This window comes from Manis javanica, chromosome 10, assembly GCF_040802235.1.
Source record: "Manis javanica isolate MJ-LG chromosome 10, MJ_LKY, whole genome shotgun sequence".
Lineage (NCBI taxonomy): Eukaryota > Metazoa > Chordata > Mammalia > Pholidota > Manidae > Manis > Manis javanica.
Window position 1 is genome coordinate 79,811,737 of NC_133165.1, and position 18,058 is coordinate 79,829,794.

The 18,058-nt window shown below is 40.7% G+C and overlaps 1 protein-coding gene and 1 long non-coding RNA gene across 7 annotated transcripts in view; one reads left to right on the plus strand and one right to left on the minus strand.

The window, feature by feature from the left end:
- Window positions 1-1,925, minus strand: part of LOC118967235 (uncharacterized) — a 152,698-nt gene extending 150,773 nt beyond the window's left edge. For both annotated transcript variants that reach the window (XR_005054128.2, XR_012121441.1), the window contains exons 1-2: window positions 1,812-1,925; window positions 1,155-1,302 (exon numbers count right to left, since the gene is read on the minus strand). This is a non-coding gene — a long non-coding RNA (uncharacterized lncRNA). The remainder of the gene's footprint in view (window positions 1-1,154; window positions 1,303-1,811) is intronic.
- LOC108405737 (serum response factor-binding protein 1-like) overlaps window positions 1,817-18,058 on the plus strand; it is a 42,749-nt gene continuing 26,507 nt past the window's right edge. For 2 of the 5 annotated variants that reach the window (XM_073213411.1, XM_073213412.1), the window contains exons 1-3: window positions 1,818-2,077; window positions 13,196-14,947; window positions 15,960-16,032. In XM_073213411.1, the coding sequence (XP_073069512.1) occupies window positions 1,889-2,077; window positions 13,196-13,369 (363 nt within the window). In that variant the 5' untranslated portion in view covers window positions 1,818-1,888 and the 3' untranslated portion in view covers window positions 13,370-14,947; window positions 15,960-16,032. Of the gene's footprint in view, window positions 2,078-13,195; window positions 15,621-15,959; window positions 16,033-18,058 lie in introns of those variants that run through there. The other 3 variants (XM_073213413.1, XM_073213414.1, XM_073213415.1) reach the window with 3 other exon arrangements.

An 18,058-nucleotide genomic window follows, 5' to 3' on the forward strand; every position in this document is an offset into this window, starting at 1 on the left:
CCTAAGGTTGTTGAGAGTTTATAATGGAAAAAAAATAGTACAAAAGAAATTTCAAATTAGACTATTGAAAACAATATAAGAATGAAGAGCTGATGAGAAAAATTAACTTGCTTTGGGGCTATTAATAAGATTCTTAAAAAGGATGGGTGGAATTTGACCTGGTCTTGAAAAGTAGCACTTGAGAACCCAGATGTGGTAGGGGGAATACCAGGCCAAGGAGAGCGCTTGGGCTATGGAAAGGTAGAAAACAAATGTGCTGAGCTCAAGGACACTGTGGTGGCTGGGAAACCAGGTGCTGGAGAACAAGAGGGGTGCTCAAGAGAAAGCACTATAGAGCCTGTGACATGTGTAGATAGAACATGAAGAGTACACGAAGCAACATGGAATCAATTTTTTTAACACCTCTCTCCCAAACACAAGAAGCATTTTCCATAAAGCTCTACATTTGTCTTTAAGATGTCTTTTCCTAGGTATTTTTGTATGTTGTGCCTACGACCACCTGGGTTAAAAGCCCCTACACTCCAAGAGCTCAGTTTTAATGATGGGAAGTAGATGAATAAGGAGACAATTACAATTCAGTGTATGATTTATTAATGGCAAAAACTATCTTTATGTGACACTAGTCAAACAGGAAGAAGTCATTAAAGTATTTGTATCCAAATCACACATGAAACTAGAAGAACACCAATCCAAATAAAAGTCTGAATTCCCAAAATTTAAAAACAGAGTCACAAATGAAGAACATGGGCTCCACACAGGGCTGTCTTCTTAAGTGTTGTAAGAGGGACTGGCTTAAATGTGCTTTCACCACAGTCTTGAAACTCTCAATAATTTCATCTGAATTCTGAGTTTTGTATGTAGGGGGCCAATGGAAAACCTTACAAGGTATTAGTTTCAGGTCGTGTGGTGTCCTGCCTCCCACATCCTCCCAGTTGGGTTCTCGGGCTTCCCACCTCCGGGTCTTTTCCAGAAACTACCATCCTCTTGTTCCAGGACCCGCATCTTTTAGTCCTGCGGCAGGAGTCCCAGGCACAGGTGAGGGTCTAGATGAGCTCCATTAGTATTCCTGTGCTTGAGGAGCTCCAGATTAAATGCCAAATAAAAACACATGACACACCAAGACACCACGGAAAAAAAGAAGACATTTTTCCTACTTTTTGAATGAGGGTTCTTGTATTTTCTTTTTGCACTGGGCCTCGCCGACCATGTAACCAGCTCTGGAGTCCAGCAGCAGTGTTCGGTCCCAGCTGGGCAACTCTGGCTTAATAAAATTGTTGGCTCCTGCGAAGTCTGTTTCTACATCTGTAAAATCATAATAATAGTTCCTAGCTCACCGGATATCTATGAATATTTTGGAGATAATTCATGCAAAGTGATTGCCCTTGCGCTTGACCCATTTCAACGCTCACTTAAACCAGGTGTTAACTATTAGTATATTTTCTAATTCAGATTCACTTCCTTACGCCTCCTCTTCCGCAGGCTAATCCTTCAAAACAGGTATTTCCATAGGCAGCAGTAAATGTGCATCCTGGTCTTGCTTTAAGCATTTACTATCTAAATTTAAATCTTATAGTGTGCAGAAGAGTATGTCCGAGGTTGAGCTATAATGTAAGTCTGGACGATAAGGAGTGGTTGTTAGAAGTGCAGGAATCATCACAAACACTAGATAAAAACTCGGCACAAAGACTGTCACTCAATTAATCCTTCTATCAAAGCTCCTTCACTCACATTGGGACACAAACCTAATGTCCTTTCAAAACCAGGCCACGTCTACAAACGAGTATAATAAAATGAGCATCCTGAACACCTACAGAGCGCAGGCACTGCTGGCCGGAGCCCGGGTTCCACAGGAGCGCGCAGTTCCGGTGCGTGTCCCTCTGCTCCGGAAATGGTTCACCTCAGCACCACTCTTCCCGTCATAGCCGGTCTCGCCTGCAGACAAGTTTTGGATGGAAGGGCCTGCCGTACGGGGGCGTGGCCACGCAGCCGCCGGCCGGCCGGCACGGTTCACGCGACGGGCGGCTCCCCTCCTGGATCCGTCGTGGCCCTGCCGGGGACTCCGAGCCTCAGTAACGAGGTAAGTGCCGCGGTCTGGGGGCCTCTTCGGGCCTCGGAATGGCCCCTCTGCGTCCCTCCGGCGGGCGCGCGGTCTGGCGCGGAGCAACGGCGGGGAGCGCGGCTGCGGGCGGGTTTCCCGGGGCGCGCAGGCGGCTGCGGGAACGCCCCCCTCGGTCTGCAGGCGGCCTCACGAGGGGCGTGTGTCTGGCCCCGGGGCCCCGTGGATTCCTGTGTGGGGCTTTGGGGAGATGACTTAGTCTCTGCATTCGGTGCACTTGCCTGTACACGAAGCTCGTGGTGCTTTCCTCCCAAGGTCGTGAGATCGGTGCTGACTGGAGTCCTGGTGCCAAGTTAATAAACTGCCACTCCGCCTTACCTGCCTTTCCTGACCGCCGGAAGGGGAGGGTGGGATTGAGACGCGTGGGTTCTTCCTAACACACGGCTGCTCTTGAATGAGCATCGTTTATAAGTGTGTGTTCATTGCCGCATGTCTTTTCTCCATTCACACCGAAATTTTAAGAGAAAGCTTATACGTGCTGTGTCCAGTTCTCTTCCTCCTTCGTAAATCCAGCCCTAAATCAGGTATTTGCTCTCATCACCTCCACCATAACGTGTCAATATCAGTAGGCTACCCTTTCTGCGCCTATCGTCTTTCCAGTTTCTCCTTCTCTTCAAGGGAGTCATAAGTCATCTGAAGACTTAAAGTCATCTGGGAAAGCAAGGGTCAAATGAGGATCTCACAGCTACAGCAAAGGAAGTTTTTTTGTTATCTTTATTCAGTGGGTATGAAGGTGTCTGCCCGTGAGTAAGTCACTGTTCATACTTTATGTAGTTGTGTATGACACTTTCAGTAGTCAGGCAAGCCACACTCATACGAAAGGGTAAGAAACATCCACTTATGATACAGAATAATGCCCAGAGCAAAATGATGTGAGTGATATTTGTTCTTGGTTTTTAAGGATCTTACACAGGAATCGCAGTTTGTGATTAGGGAAGGGGAAGAGGGCATTCCAGGCAGAGGGACTGAAATAAGCAAGGAAGAGGTGGCAGCAGGAAGCTTCTTGGAACGTATAGGGATAGATAACTCTCCATTGATGGGAACTTGTGGGGTGAAGTAGGAAATAAAACTGAAATATGTTATTGCTTTGCCGCTAGGTTTTAAACCTAGATTTCATTTTAAATATATTGAAAAGGGAACCTGTGAGGGCATTTAGTACATATTCATAAGCATACATTAAGTTTGTGCTAGTTCCAGAAAACATTTGGTCGGCTTTTACCATTAGGTTACCTCTGAGGTAGTCTGAGACCTTCCCTGGAATGATATTCCTGGGAATTCATGGAAAATGCTAGTGAGCTTCCTATTCAATTCTGAAATTACTCCTAGAGTAGGAGTGATAGTCATTTACCACTCTTCATTTAAGGCTCTTTCTTCTTGCACTTAGTTTCCTGGCCCCTTCGGAACAGTTAAAATTTGACCTTCAGGGAGTCTTGACTAATTCTCCTCAGTCTGGGCGAGGTGGCTGTTCTGTGTGCAGCCAGAGTGCTTTCTACTTTGGAAACACTTGTACCTATTTCTCTGTTTTGTGTATATGTCTCTGCCCTACAACGTAGGTGCTCTGTAAATGTTTGCTGGATGTCTATACAAATTCTACACTGAAGTAATTTTTTATATTCTAGTATGAAGGTGGGAAAAAAAGGCAGAAAAAAGTGGAGAGGAGGGAAGGTATTGAAACTGAAAATAAATGAAAGAAAAACTAGAAAAGGAAAAAAAATATGGATACATCTACAGAAAAACTGAAGAACATGCCAAAGGAAAAAAAATTGGACAACCAATTAGAAAAAATACAGCAAATATGACATAAACAGCTAATGTCATTACTATAAAATAGCTCATGAGAATTAAAGAGAATGTGTCATAGAAAATTGGCAAAAGAATTAACTTCAAGGGAAAAAAATGTATCTGAAAAAGAGTTCAAATTCACTATTACCTTTCAGATCTCTGCATTACAGTTTACTCAGCACCCTCATCCTAGTCTAGGTTGTATCTCCCACCAACTCCCAGCTATTTTCCTTGACCATTCACTACTTCTAATCTGATCTCTCTAGTGCAGCAGGCGTCCTGTCTTCAAAACATAAATCTGATCATGTGACCTCCCCACCCCTTTCTTGAAACCTACTTGGTAGCTCTGTTGGTTTCGGTGAAGAGCAGTCTAAATGAGGCCAGTCTCTCCCCTTGTGTCATATATACCACATCCTCCTCTGTCTCTGTGCTTCAGCTGCGCTGGCCTTCCTCCACTGTCTAGCACAGCATCGACAGATACTTTGTGCTTTTACCTGAAGCTCTTTTTCCTCTCATTATTACATTTCATACTTCGACCTTACTTTTCTCTTTTTCAGGGAAACCTTTCTTGACTTTCATTTACCCCTTTTATAAGCTCTTGTTGCACCATTTATTTAGCACTTCTGGTCATTGCTCTGTGTGTGTGCGCATGAGATTTCTTATGCCCTCTGCCTGTCAGTAAATTTTTGCTTACTTATCATATCCTCAGTGCTTATCTGTTGAATGAAAACTTGAGGCATTATTTATTTATTTTTTTTTGAGAGGGCATCTCTCATATTTATTGATCAATTGGTTGTTAACAACAATAAAATTCTGTATAGGGGGGTCAATGCTCAATGCACAGTCATTAATCCATCTCAAGCCTAATTCTTGTCAGTCTCCAATCTTCTGAAGCATAACGAACAAGTTCTTACATGGTGAACGAATTCTTACATAGTGAATAAGTTCTTACATGGTGAACAGTACAAGGGCATTCATCACAGAAACTTCCGGTTTTGATCACGCATTATGAACTATAAACAATCAGGTCAAATATGAATATTTGTTTGATTTTTATACTTGATTTATATGTGGATCCCACATTTCTCCCTTTATTATTATTATTATTTTTATTTTTAATAAAATGCTGAAGTGGTAGGTAGATGCAAGATAAAGGTAGAAAACATAGTTTAGTGTTGTAAGAGAGCAATTGTATATGATCATGTGTGTGCCTGTAGACTGTGTGCTAATCCGAGCTAGACAAGGGCACTAAAACATCCACGGATGCAGAAGCTTTCTCTCAAAACAGGGGGGCTGTGAGGTTCTAAGCTTCACCACTGTTGTTTCCCGATTTCTCACCTGATGGCCCCCCTGCGACTGTGCCTGTCTTAGGTTTAGGCATTATTTTTATGATCCTTAATAACTCATTTTTCTTCGTACTGCAAGCTTCCCTAGAAGAGTTCTAGCTCTTGGAATAATTGTTTTCCAAGAACCCTGGGGTTTTGTTGAAGGTTAATTAAAATGCATGGCAGAGTCATGCATTACCAAAAGAGGCTGGCTAATTGACTGGCTAGCAGATAGCCAACTGAGAGTCAATTCAAAGTAGATTTTACCATTATGTTTGCTCTCAGCTTTATAGATCAGAAATGTGTTATCATTGTCACCCCGCAAGTATAGGTCATTCTCTCAAAAGCAAATTCACATTAATCATAAGCTTATAGAAGTCTATGTACATGAGAAAGCTGGCTTATTAAGAAATATATCTAACGTAGATAGGAGCATTCACCTTGTAAAACACATTATTTTCCTTTCCTTTGACCTACATTAGCTGCTTGGCATGAAGAACCACAGAAAGGGTTTTGTTTTAGTTGCATGATTCCGTGTTTAGTTATGACACATCTGTCTCCATTATTGAGTTATTCCAGTACACATTGGATTTCTTAAGTCTCTGAGCAGGGGAACTCTCCTTGGAATCTCCTTGAGTTGGACATTGCTGGCTTTTGCTCTTTGTGGTTCCCTTTCTGTGTCCTTGTCTACCAAAGAGGTGATGCAGGTTACATTACCAGGTTAACTGAGGGCTTCTGCACGGCTGGGTTCTCGGTGATGCCTCCCTTCCAGCACCTGTGCTGTGTGCTCCTGTGTGCAAATCTTCACTCCTCCTCCTGCTCTCATAGATTATATTAAATGCATTTTTTTTGCTGTTTGGAAGCGCTCAGCTTGGGCTTGTCAGTCTTAGTGATGACCTATGAATTTGTCCTTCAGTTTCTGTCTTCATATTTTTTCCTGTCGTTTCTCTCATTTTATTTCATCTCTGTCAGCACATAGGATTTCCATTATTATGCCACTGTTTTCTCCTGCTCACTTTATTTCTCTTTCCTTCCTTCTCCCCCATCAGAATCATACTTTTCCACATTTCTAACAGTGATAGTTCTGTGTGCTTTTGGTTGAAGAATTAAAAAAAAAAGCATTGCCCTTCAAACAGTGCATGACCTTCTGATGATATTGGGTGTTTTAGGCCTGTTTGTTGACTTTTGGGTTATCTGTCAACCAGCTTCATAATAGGTGCAAATGCATTGTCAACCTTTTCAATCCTAACTGAAAGGCTATTGGTAGCTCACTAGCTGTCAGTGGAACAAAAATGTAAATGCTCAAAGGAAAGTGCTTGAGGTGAGTAGTTGTGAGAAAAATAAAACTAACTCCATTTTTATGTAAAGTGAATATACTTATGTTTTTTAATACACTGAGCTTTTCAAATTTTCTTACTCCCTATGCACTGGTACTGTAAAAGTCAGCATACTGAAGGAAAAGCACTAAAGTCAGTATACATACTGAAAAAAAAGGCTAGGAAAGCATTTTTTGGCATCAGCATGAAACTAAGTGCATGAAACATTCCCTTTGCTTTTAAAAATTCCCTGATGCAGTACTGGCAACCATAGAACTTCTTAAATTGGAATTTTAAAATTGGAGTCTAACTCTCCCATGATTGGAATGCAGTGCAACTGAGTACTAACTCTGCAATTTATTAGTTAAGTTTGGTTTACAGTGTTAGCAAATGCTGTATAGTTACCTCATGCACCAGCAGGGTATGGCACTTAGAAACATTTGTTAATAAATTTTAATGCATAATTTATCACTTATTGTATGAATGATGTAATTTTCAAAAAAATGTGTCGTGAATCCCTATTATATTGCTTATAAAATGTAGCAATTCTTTTTTACTTAAAACTAGTCTAAATGACTTTTCATTGATACATGTATTTTACTAATTGAGATACCTACAATAAAATGCACAAATCTTAGTGTATAGCTTGAGGCATTTTGACATGTGTATATATTCATGTCACTATCACTGAGATCAAGATATCAGACATTCTAACTAATTTTTTCCCCTTTCATGTATTTTACCCATCCCCCTCTCTCCTTCCCTGTGGCAACCATCAGTCTCTTCTCTGTGTTTATGAATCTGTTTCTCTTTTGTTTCTTTGTTCATTTGTTTTGTCTTTAGGTTCCACATACAGTATTCGTCTTTGTCTTATTTCACTTAGTTTAATATCCTCTAGGTCCGTCTGTGTTGCAAATGGTGAGATTTCATTCATTTTTATGACTGAGTAGTACTCCATTATATACATATGTACCTCATATTCCTTATCCATTTGTCTGGTGATGGACACTTACATTGCTTTATATTTTGGCTATTGTAAATGATACTGCAGTGAACATAGGGGTGCATATATCTTTTTGAATTAGTGATTTTGTTTTGTTCAGGTTAAATTCCCAGAAGTGGAATTACTAGATTGTATGGTATTTTTCATTTTTTGAGAAACCTCCATACTGCTTTCCATAGTGGCTGCACTAACTTACATTCTCATCAGCAATTTAGGAGAGTTCCCTTTCTCCACATCCTCTCCAATTCTTGTTATTTCTTGTCTTCTTGATATTAGTAGCCACTCTAACTGGTGTGAAGTATCTCATTGTGATTTTGATATGCATTTTCTTGATGATTAGTGATGTTGAGTATGTTTTCATGTCTGTTGGCCATCTATATGCCTTCTTAGGAAAAATGTCTATTTGAGTATGGTGCAAACTTTTTAATTGGATTACTTGTTATTTTTCTGGAGTTGAGTTGTATGAGTTTTTTATATATTTTGTTTATTAGCCCTGTATTGGATATATAATTTGCAGATATAGTCTCCCATACAGTAGGCTGCCTTTGCATTTTGTTGGTGGTTTCCTTTGCTGTGCAGAAGCTTTTTAGTTTGAAGTAGTTCCACTTGTTTATTTTTGCTTTTGGTTCCCTTGCCTGGGGAGACACATCCCCACAAAAATTACTAATGTGAATGTTCAAGAGTTTACTGCCTGTGTTTTCTTCTAGTTCTATAAAAACTATGTTTTATAGTTTCAGGTTTTATATTTAGGTGTTTAATCCATTTTGAGTTTATTTTTGGATGTGGTGTAAGACAGTGGTCTGGTTTCATTCTTTTGCATGTAGCTGTCCAATTTTCCCAACAACATTTACTGAAGAGACTTTTACAGTGTGATTTTTTTCTAAATGGATCTAACTTTGAAACAAATTCTAAAGAGGTTAACATATCTATTGGGAAAGAAACCTGATTACTCTGCATTCGGTTAGTATATACTCTGCATTGGAAACAGTGAATGAACAAGTGACTATTGCAAACTTTCTGGTTGTTGATTTAACAAATATTTATTGAACAATTGCTATGTCATCTACTGTTTTAGGTAAGATTCAGTGTTGAGCAAAACCAAATACTTGACCTTCATGGAATTTATAACCTACTGGAAGGAAGACACATTAAACATAATTAGATTAAAAGTAAAATTAAACTAAATTAAACTAAAACTAACAGTCATGATAGGTTCTAGCAGCACTCTAAGAGCTCATAAATGGAATGTTTTACCGTCTCTGGGAGGCCAAAAAAATATTTCACTGAGAAATGACAGTTGAGCCAACATCAGAGGGATAAGATGTTTACAAGCTAATTTGGGGAGAAAGAGCATTCATACCAGAGGACATTGCAAGTGTAAAGACTTGGAGGTAGATGTGATCATGGCGAGTATGAAGGAATAAAAAAGGCCCATATGACCATCCTAAGAGCAATTGGAAACCACTGGGGAGAGTTCAGTAAAAGTGTGACATCGGATCTGCATGTTAAATAAAATGTATCATGACTGAATTGTGGATAACTGGGGAGGGACAAGTGTGAGTTGGAAATAATTTTAAACACCCTCAACAGGAAATGCCAGGTGGGCAGTTGTATATTTAGATCTGGACCTAAAAGAGAGATCTCAGACAAAGGTAGAAATTTTTGAGTCATCTTTGGCTAGGTGGCAAATTAAAACAATACATACATGTACGATCACTTAGGGTTCAAAAGTATATTGTGAAAAGAAGAGTTGGCCTTGAACTCATGACTGATTAGAGGTCTGTGAGTCTTAAAAAACCGAGATAGAGTGTGTAGAGAGGAAGGAGGAAAACCAGGGGAGTGATCTGTCCTGGAAACCAAGGACAAAGTGTTTCAAGGAGGAAGCAGTAAACAGTGTCAAATGCTGCTGAGATGTCAAGTAAATGAAGTCTGAAAAATTCCTGTTGAATTTTGTGATAGCTTTAAGTGGACCATTGGGAAGAGAAACTGCAATTATGTGGAATTCATGAAATAGTTTGAATTCTTTAAAATCTTAGCTTTGAGGCAGTTGAAGAGAGAGGGTGCTCCTAGTAAACTTTGTAGTGTGGATGTTTTGTTTTGTCTTTAGTGAAAATGATCCCGGCATGATTAAAAATCACTGGGAAACATCCATTTAGGAGACTGACAGTGCTCTTGGGAAGGAATAGTCTATAGAAAGGGTTCTAAGAAAACAGAAAAAGATGGGCTTCCAAAACACAATTAGGAGACTAACCTGACATATGTGTAGGGGTATTTCTTATATCTTTATTAATAGAGGATGAGGATGCAAGTAAATTTGTATTTGTGGTAATCAAAGATGATGGTTTCCATCTGATATTTATTTTCTCCATGAAATTGAAAAAAAGAGGAAGAAGGTCAGATGTTTTAGGAAAGCACGCAAAGGTTTAAAATAGTCGTTGTAGAGTGTATTGACCAAGAAAATACAGTAGGGTTGCTAGGAAGTGTAGAGGCCCAGTCAAAGTTAGCCATGGGGGACTTAGAGTAGAATCTCAAGTACTTCCTGCCTCCTGGGGTGCTGTGAAAAAGACTCAGAATGTTGCTTTCATCCAGGATTAACTAGAGGGAGTTTAAGGTATTGGCAAGTGTTGATCATGTACCCAAACTGGATAAAAGAAGGAAAATGAAAAGGCCTAACTATTTGAGATAAGGTGAAAGGGGTCAGTGAACTGGTGGTTTCCGTGAAGTCACAGACCATGTGGTGGATGAAGTTGAATAAGCAAGCTGATGGAAATTGTGCTCTCATTGTGTGGAGTATTTGAATTCATGATTTTAGAAATGGAATAGTTATTAGTGATGACAAGGGCTACAGTGTGACCATGGAATTGGGTGGGTGAGATGGAAAAGATTAGGTCATTAGAAAAGAGGAAGTCAAGAAGTGAGGATATAAAATCAGATGGGTTATTCAAGTGGACATCTACCTCACCCAGAATGATGGCAAAATTTAGGATGGAGAGAAGTTGTAAATTGGTTGCCAGTACCTTCAGTGGATAAGAGATGAATGATACTAATGGAGTGTAAGAGAAGGTGTTAAGGCTAAATCCAAGAGCCTTGAAGAAACAGAATGAGGTTGATAATGTTATTTTGGTGAGAAGAATTTGAGGGATTGTGTGTGCCAGGCACTCTTGCAAGGCACAAAAAACACTGTGTAAATATTGCAAGGCCCTATCCTCTTAGAGGAGCTCAGACTATAGAAGACAGCCACATGTGCAGTTAGTGACAGTACAGTGAGATCCTACCTACAAAGTATAGTGGGAACCTCAAGGAAGTACAGGTTATGTTTAGCTGCAGAAATCATTGAAAGTTTCATAGGAGAGATAATATCTGAACTAAAAGTTTATGTAGTTTCTCAAGTGGAGGAAGAGAAGGACATTACAGTAAGAATTATAAGATGTACGGTTCCTAACAATGACAGACGAACATAAACTCAAAATGATAGCATCCGTTCTCGTAGTAAGCACTGTTGTAATGCGGAGTTCTCTATCATTATAATATCTCCATCTCTTAGCCAATAGTTCTATTTTTTTGTTCTAGAGTTCAACATTGTTCTCTAATGGGATGATTGAAAGCATGTGTCCGGTGTACGTATGTCCTTGTGTTTTTGTTGTTTCTTTTAAAGTTAAGCTTGAAATAATATTTTACCAAAAATAAATGCTGTGGGGGCCCGGCCTACGGCCGAGGCTGAGCCCCACTCTAGCTGGACAACGCCCTAAAGATGGTGCCTGCTTCCTGCTCACCACCCTTTCCCCTCTTCCCTGTTGGGGATTGGCCCAGCAGACTTCCGTACCCGTGCACAGCTCGTGCTGCCCGCTTAGAGTGGCGCGTGACACCTATCCGCTTAAAGGTCACACATGGTACTGTCCCGGATTGGTTGGGTGACTGAATATAAGGAAGCCCGCCGGGAGGGAGAGGAGCTTCCCAACAACTGCTGTAACCGCCGTGAGAGATTAGACAATAAAGCCTAGAGAAGAATCAAGACCTTGGGCGTGTTGCTTTGGTCCCTGAAGGGTCACGACAAGTGGTGCCGAACCCTGGGAATCGCTAAACCTTGTTGCGACCTGATCCGCTGACCCTGGCGCCTGCCGAAGAAGTAGAGCTTGTAACTCTTCAGGAATGTCACTGGACGCCGTTTGGTTGGCTGGCCAGACCGGGAGAGGGAACCGAGGCGGGTGAGTGGATCGGCAAGCAAACTGAAAGTATACGTGGCAGGGCGGACAGCAGGCAGTTGCGGTGGGTGTTTATGTGTAGTGTGTGTGTCCTGTTAGTGTTTGTGACATTGTTTATTATAATATATGGACTGAGGAGGCGCCAGTGAAGGTTCGCAGAGCGGCGACGAAATCAAAAGGTTCGCGGAATTAGCGACGTAGTCCATCTAAATCATAACTAGGATACTTGCCCCTTTAGAGAGAGGATGGGGACGGAGGCCTCTAGGGTTAGGGCCAAGGACTCTGAAAGCACTCCTTAGAGCTAATGGAACCCCTTTGAAAACGAAGACTGCCAGGGCATTCCTGAACACTATAGAGAATCATGCCCCATGGTTCTTAGATGAAGGAGAAATCACCAGCCCTTTATGGGACAGGCTGGGGATGACCTACGCCGGGCAGACAAGAGGGAGCCCCTTCCACCAGGGACAATCCCTATTTGGGGTCGAGTAAAAAATTGCCTGAAGGGACAGAAGCCAAGCTGCCGAGAGGCCATCCAAGAGGGGGAGGAAATATTAGAGGAAGTACGAGAAGAGCGTGCCTTCGCAAAGGCATCGGAAGGGGGATCTGAACAGGGACTGCCATCTGATGAGGATGAAGATCTCCAAGGGAAAGAACAACCAATCCTTTTAGCAGGGAGACTGCCCAAAGGGCCCGGAGGACCAGGATTGAGTTTTTCTTCGGGGCCACTGAGGGAAAACAGCCTATAGAAATAACATGGCAGTCAAAAAGGCCCGTGTGGGTACCTCAGTGGCCCCTCACCAAAGAAAAGAAGGAAGCAGCCCGCACTTTAGTACCTCGAACACACCTATTTTTGTAATTAGGAAAAAGTCTGGCAAGTGGAGATTACTCCATAATCTCAGGGCAGTGAACAGACAGATGGAGCTAATGGGACCTGTACAATTAGGCCTTCCTCTTCCTGTGGCCCTGCCCAGAGGATGGAATTCAATAGTGGTAGATATCAAAGACTGTTTCTTCTCCATCCCGCTTCACCCCAGAGACTGTCAAAGGTTTATTGCCACAGGGCATGGCTAATAGCCCCACCATGTGTATGTAAAGAAGGCCTTACAAACTGTCAGGAAACAGTTTCCCCTGATAATCATCTATCATTATATGGATGACATCCTTTTGTGTCATGAGAGCAGCAGGGAGCTAGAGACAACCCTCAGGGTCAGGGTATGGTGGAACGCACCCACCTCACCCTCAAGAATGCCTTATATAAACAAAAAGGGGGAATAGGAGAAGACTTTAGAACACTGGACAAAAATGGCCGCAGTGCAGCAGAGTGGCACGGCCAACAATCCAATCCAAAACACATGCCTAAAGTTTTGTGGAAGGATGTGTTGGAAGGAACATGGAAAGGCCTGGACCCAGTGATAATCTGGACCCTAGGCTCAGTTTGTGTTTTTCCACAGGACCAGCAGAACCCCTTTTGGGTGCCTGAACGTCTGATACGCAGGGTGGAAACCCCCGGAGCAGAGGTACAAGATGATCGCACTGCTTTTGCTCCTGCCGTGGATCCTACAGCAGGCGACGGCAGAGCTGAGCTGCAGCTGCAGCCATCACCATTCCTACGGCAGAGATGCTGAATGGTCTGTCCCAGGCCACTGCCTCTGCAATGACAACACAGAACGTCATCAACAGCCATTGTAAGAATGGGATGGCCTTGGTCAACGAACGCATGAACCTTCTTCAAGAACAATTGGACCTCTTGGGGGAGGTTTTGTCTGTGGGCTGCGTCCATTCTTATACGGGGGTGTAATACTGGTATTCCTTTTCATAATTATTCTAAAGCTGCCAACTTGTCCAGACAGTTAGGCAAGATGTTAACCACAAATTGGTCCAGTGAGCTTGACGAGCTCACCACTCAGCTATGGTTAGAAATTTTGCTCCGTAGCTCAAATAGCTGAAGCTGTGTTAAACGCCACCAAAGCCTGGTTAGGTGTAGGTGTCATAGGAATGCCTCCTCCTGGTTGGGAGGAAAGTCTGTTCCGTACAAAAACAGCAACGGGGAGAACGGAAGGTCCTGTTGCAGGCCATGGCAGCGCTAGAGGAAGGCATCTCCCCTAGAGTATGGCTTAATATGCTGGATCAGTAGTCAAGGACGGGTAAGATCGGGAGCTGTGCATATCAACCTAAGACAGGGCGCAGACCTAAGCTGTCTGTTGCCTGAGGACGGGTAAGAATGCCGCAGACTCCGGACGACCTAAGACAGGCATGATCCCGACAGCCCTTTGGTTATAAAACAATAAAGGGGGAGATGTGGGGGCCCGGCCTACGGCTGAGGCTGAGCCCCACTCTAGCTGGACAATGCCCTAAAGATGGTGCCTGCTTCCTGCTCACCACCCTTTCCCCTCTTCCCTGTTGGGGATTGGCCCAGCAGACTTCCGTACCCGTGCACAGCTCGTGCTGCCCACTTAGAGTGGCGTGTGACACCTATCCGCTTAAAGGTCACGCATTATACTGTCCCGGATTGGTTGGGTGACTGAATATAAGGAAGCCCATCGGGAGGGAGAAGAGCTTCCCGACAACTGCTGTAACCGCCGCGAGAGATTAGACAATAAAGCCTAGAGAAGAATCAAGACCTTGGGCGTGTTGCTTCGGTCCCTGAAGGGTCGCGACAAATGCAGAGGTGCTCTATAAATAAACAAAATACAATTCTTTGATGTATTTGCCATTGTTGTTGCAAACACTCCTTCAGGAAATTAAATGTCTACCATGTGGTGAAGTTCTGTTTTAAACCACAAGGATACAAAGATGAACATGATAGTCTCTGATCTCAGGAAACTCATAGTTTATTATGATCCAGGAACAAGATGTATGGGCAGTATCAATATACTAACCACAGGGAATGCTATGACCTTTTTAAAAATCACAACTTATTTCTCTTAAATCCTCAGACGTGTTTTTAGAATTTATTCCTTTGCTCTTTATGGAAAGAGATTTGATTTCATCAAACTGAATATAGTTAAACAAAAATTTGTTTCATTTGGTAGAGTAATCTATAATAAGCCTCAAAACAAAGTATGTTTCTTCTTGAATTAAGAGCCTTCCTAATTTTGGCTTTATTCCTCAAAGGTTGTGAACGTGAGAAAAGAAGTGAAGAGAATCCGAGCTTTGGTTATCCGAAAACTTGTCAGGAGTGTGAGCAGGCTGAAGTCAAAAAAGTTAGTCATTTAAACTAATAGTCGTGGGACTAATAAAATCTCAAAAGTTGTCTTTATGCAGTATTTACAAAAGTGAAGGGTGGGGCCTAGAGGACTAATTAAATATCTTCTCATGCAGCACTTTGTTTTATATGTAGAAAGAATGTGAGATAAAATGTGCTGTGTCAGCATGTCATTATATGGTTTGGACCTTGTTTACTTTAAAATATGTGATGAATACTTCTGATTTTTTCCAAAACTCACCTTTTGGCCATTTTGGAATGAAAGCCCTTTGGGGTTGTTTATGTGTTTTATGTTATTGGAAGTTACCTGAACATGTTGCTATAGTTTTAACAAATGTACTCATACCTTGGATCAGTTATAAAGATTTTATATCACTTTATTCCTTGCATTGATAATTAATTTGAAATTCCCAGTGTCTTGTGGAAGTGCTTATGAAAACAATGTGTTTGTTCAATCTAAATTCTTTTGAAAATACGCTTTGTAATTTTAGTTTCACCTGTATTAGAGGAAAAATATGCCATTTATAAGTTTTTATGCTTTAATGTGTTTTATTCTAATAAATATTTCAGAAGACAGCCTTCCTTTCCAATATAATCATATTTTTAACCTATATATTCCATTAATTCCAGAGAACAAGTTTTCATTTAATAAAATTTAATTCAACCTTTAATTACAGCTTATGAAATTTGTATTACGTTAAAACAATGTGTTATTAATCTTTTAGTTAAAAAATATTACTTGGCCATCCTATGAGGGAATAGAAGACAAACTGTTACTGTTAATAGTCATTAATATAATGCTAGGACAATGCTTATCTTTGCCAAAAACTTGAGTTTGTTGATGGAATTGGGGTATGTCTTGGGCAAGGGGAGGACAGTACAGGATGAGAGAATGTTCGTTATTTACAGATTTATTATGCATTTTTAAGATAGATGAGATTTTATTTGATAGGAGTCTAAGATAAATGCTTTTCTTGGCTACATATTTCTTGGCTACATATTTTCTGCAGGGGTGCTGAAGATGCACTGTTAAAAAACCAGAGACAGGCACAACGATTGCTTGAAGAAATCTGTGCCATGAAGGTAAGGACTTACATGGGTGTGTACATGTGTGTGTCTCCATGTCTCCTGTCAGCCTACACTTTGTGGGTGTGCAGGGGGTAGAGGTAGGTGGTGTTATTTACTTGAATATTAGTTCGAGTTGACTAAGACTTATTTATATGGGTCTGTTTGGTGCAGAATGTAGCACATCTAGAAAATTGTAGTTTAAGCTTACACTTTTCCATGTTGTTTTATGGAATTTGTTAAAGTACTAGACTAATTTGAGCCAAACCATGCCAAACTTAACTCATGTATATTTAATGATGCCTCATGCCTAAGGTTTTTGTCTTTACTGTAACGTTAGCCATAAAGTCTAAGAAGTTCAAGCATTGAATGTTCATGCTGTTTGGTAATGTGGAAGGTGATGTTGGAGGCTGACATCATGCTTTGCCTATTGCCAACTCAATAAATTTTTGTGTGGTGGTGTCAGCATTTTATTCAGCTCTGTAGTAACTTGAAATAAAGTTAGTGTTGGATCAAAATGATCCATATTTTTGTTTCTTTCCGCCAGACTCTTCACTAGCATAATTTTTAGGTCTTCTCACTGCTGTTACTTTGTGGAAAATTTCATTTACCAAATGACATACTATTAAATGTCAGGGAGACTGTTTTATTGCAGAACTTAAAAACAACATTTGGTACCAACAATTACCTTAATTGTAGGGTCTTTTTTTTTTTGAGAGGGCATCTCTCATATTTATTGATCAAATGGTTGTTAACAACAATAAAATTCTGTATAGGGGATTCAATGCATAATCATTAATCAACCCCAACCCTAATTCTCAACAGTCTCCAATCTTCTGAAGCATAACGAACAAGTTCTTACATGGTGAACAAATTCTTACAAAGTGAATAAGTTCTTACATGGTGAACAGTACAAGGGCAGTCATCACAGAAACTTTCGGTTTTTATCACGCATTATGAACTATAAACAATCAGGTCAAATATGAATATTCGTTTGATTTTTATACTTGATTTATATGTGAATCCCACATTTCTCCCTTATTATTATTATTATTATTATTATTATTATTATTATTATTATTATTTTTAATTAAATGCTGAAGTGGTAGGTAGATGCAGGATAAAGGTAGAAAACATAGTTTAGTGCTGTAAGAGGGCAAATGTAGATGATCAGGTGTGTGCCTAGAGAGTAAGTATTAATCCAAGCTAGACAAGGGCAACAAGACATCCACGGATGCAGAAGATTTCTCTCAAAACAGGGGGGGGTGAGGTTCTAAGCCTCACCTCTGTTGATCCCCAATTTCTCACCTGATGGCCCCCCTGTGACTGCCTGTCTTAGGTTGTTCCTTCCTTGAGGAATCTTACCCGTCTCTGGCTAACCAGTCATCTTCTGGGGCCATAATTGTAGGGTCTTTTTGCATGTATATTTGACTATTACATTTTGGTATTACTTCTAAGTTTTGAGATAGATAAGAAAGCAAGACAGTTTTCCAGTTATATTTTAACTGAGATTATCTAAACTTCTCATCATGTTTTCCTTTTGAAGAGACGATTAAGTGTTTTATAGGACAAAATTACCACAGTTAATCTGAGTAGAAGTTGTAGGACATGATTTTTCTTTGGTGTGAGGTATGTTTTTTGTGAGGTATTTTCATTTGTTTTATTTTCACAATACTGTGAAATTCATGGAATCCATTTGATACATCATTCTCAAAGCTCCAATCCCCTTTTTATCCAATCGCTAAGTAAAAATACCCTAAATTTGACTTCTGATTATCATTTGGGTCAATTTGGGTTACACATTGTTCAGGCTTTTTCGTATGCTGTTTTTTTTCCCCTATGAAATTCCTATAGAAATAAAATCTTTAGAGATCTTTGTTCTGAGGATGACACTAAGATGGGAAATTACAGTTTATCCTTTTTGCTTCTTTCACTTTCTCTTCACCAAGGTCCTTACTAAATTACATTCCTTTACCTAAAATTTTTCTATATATTTTCTTCTGAATAGTTTATAATTATAGTCCTAAATTATCCAGAGGCTTTG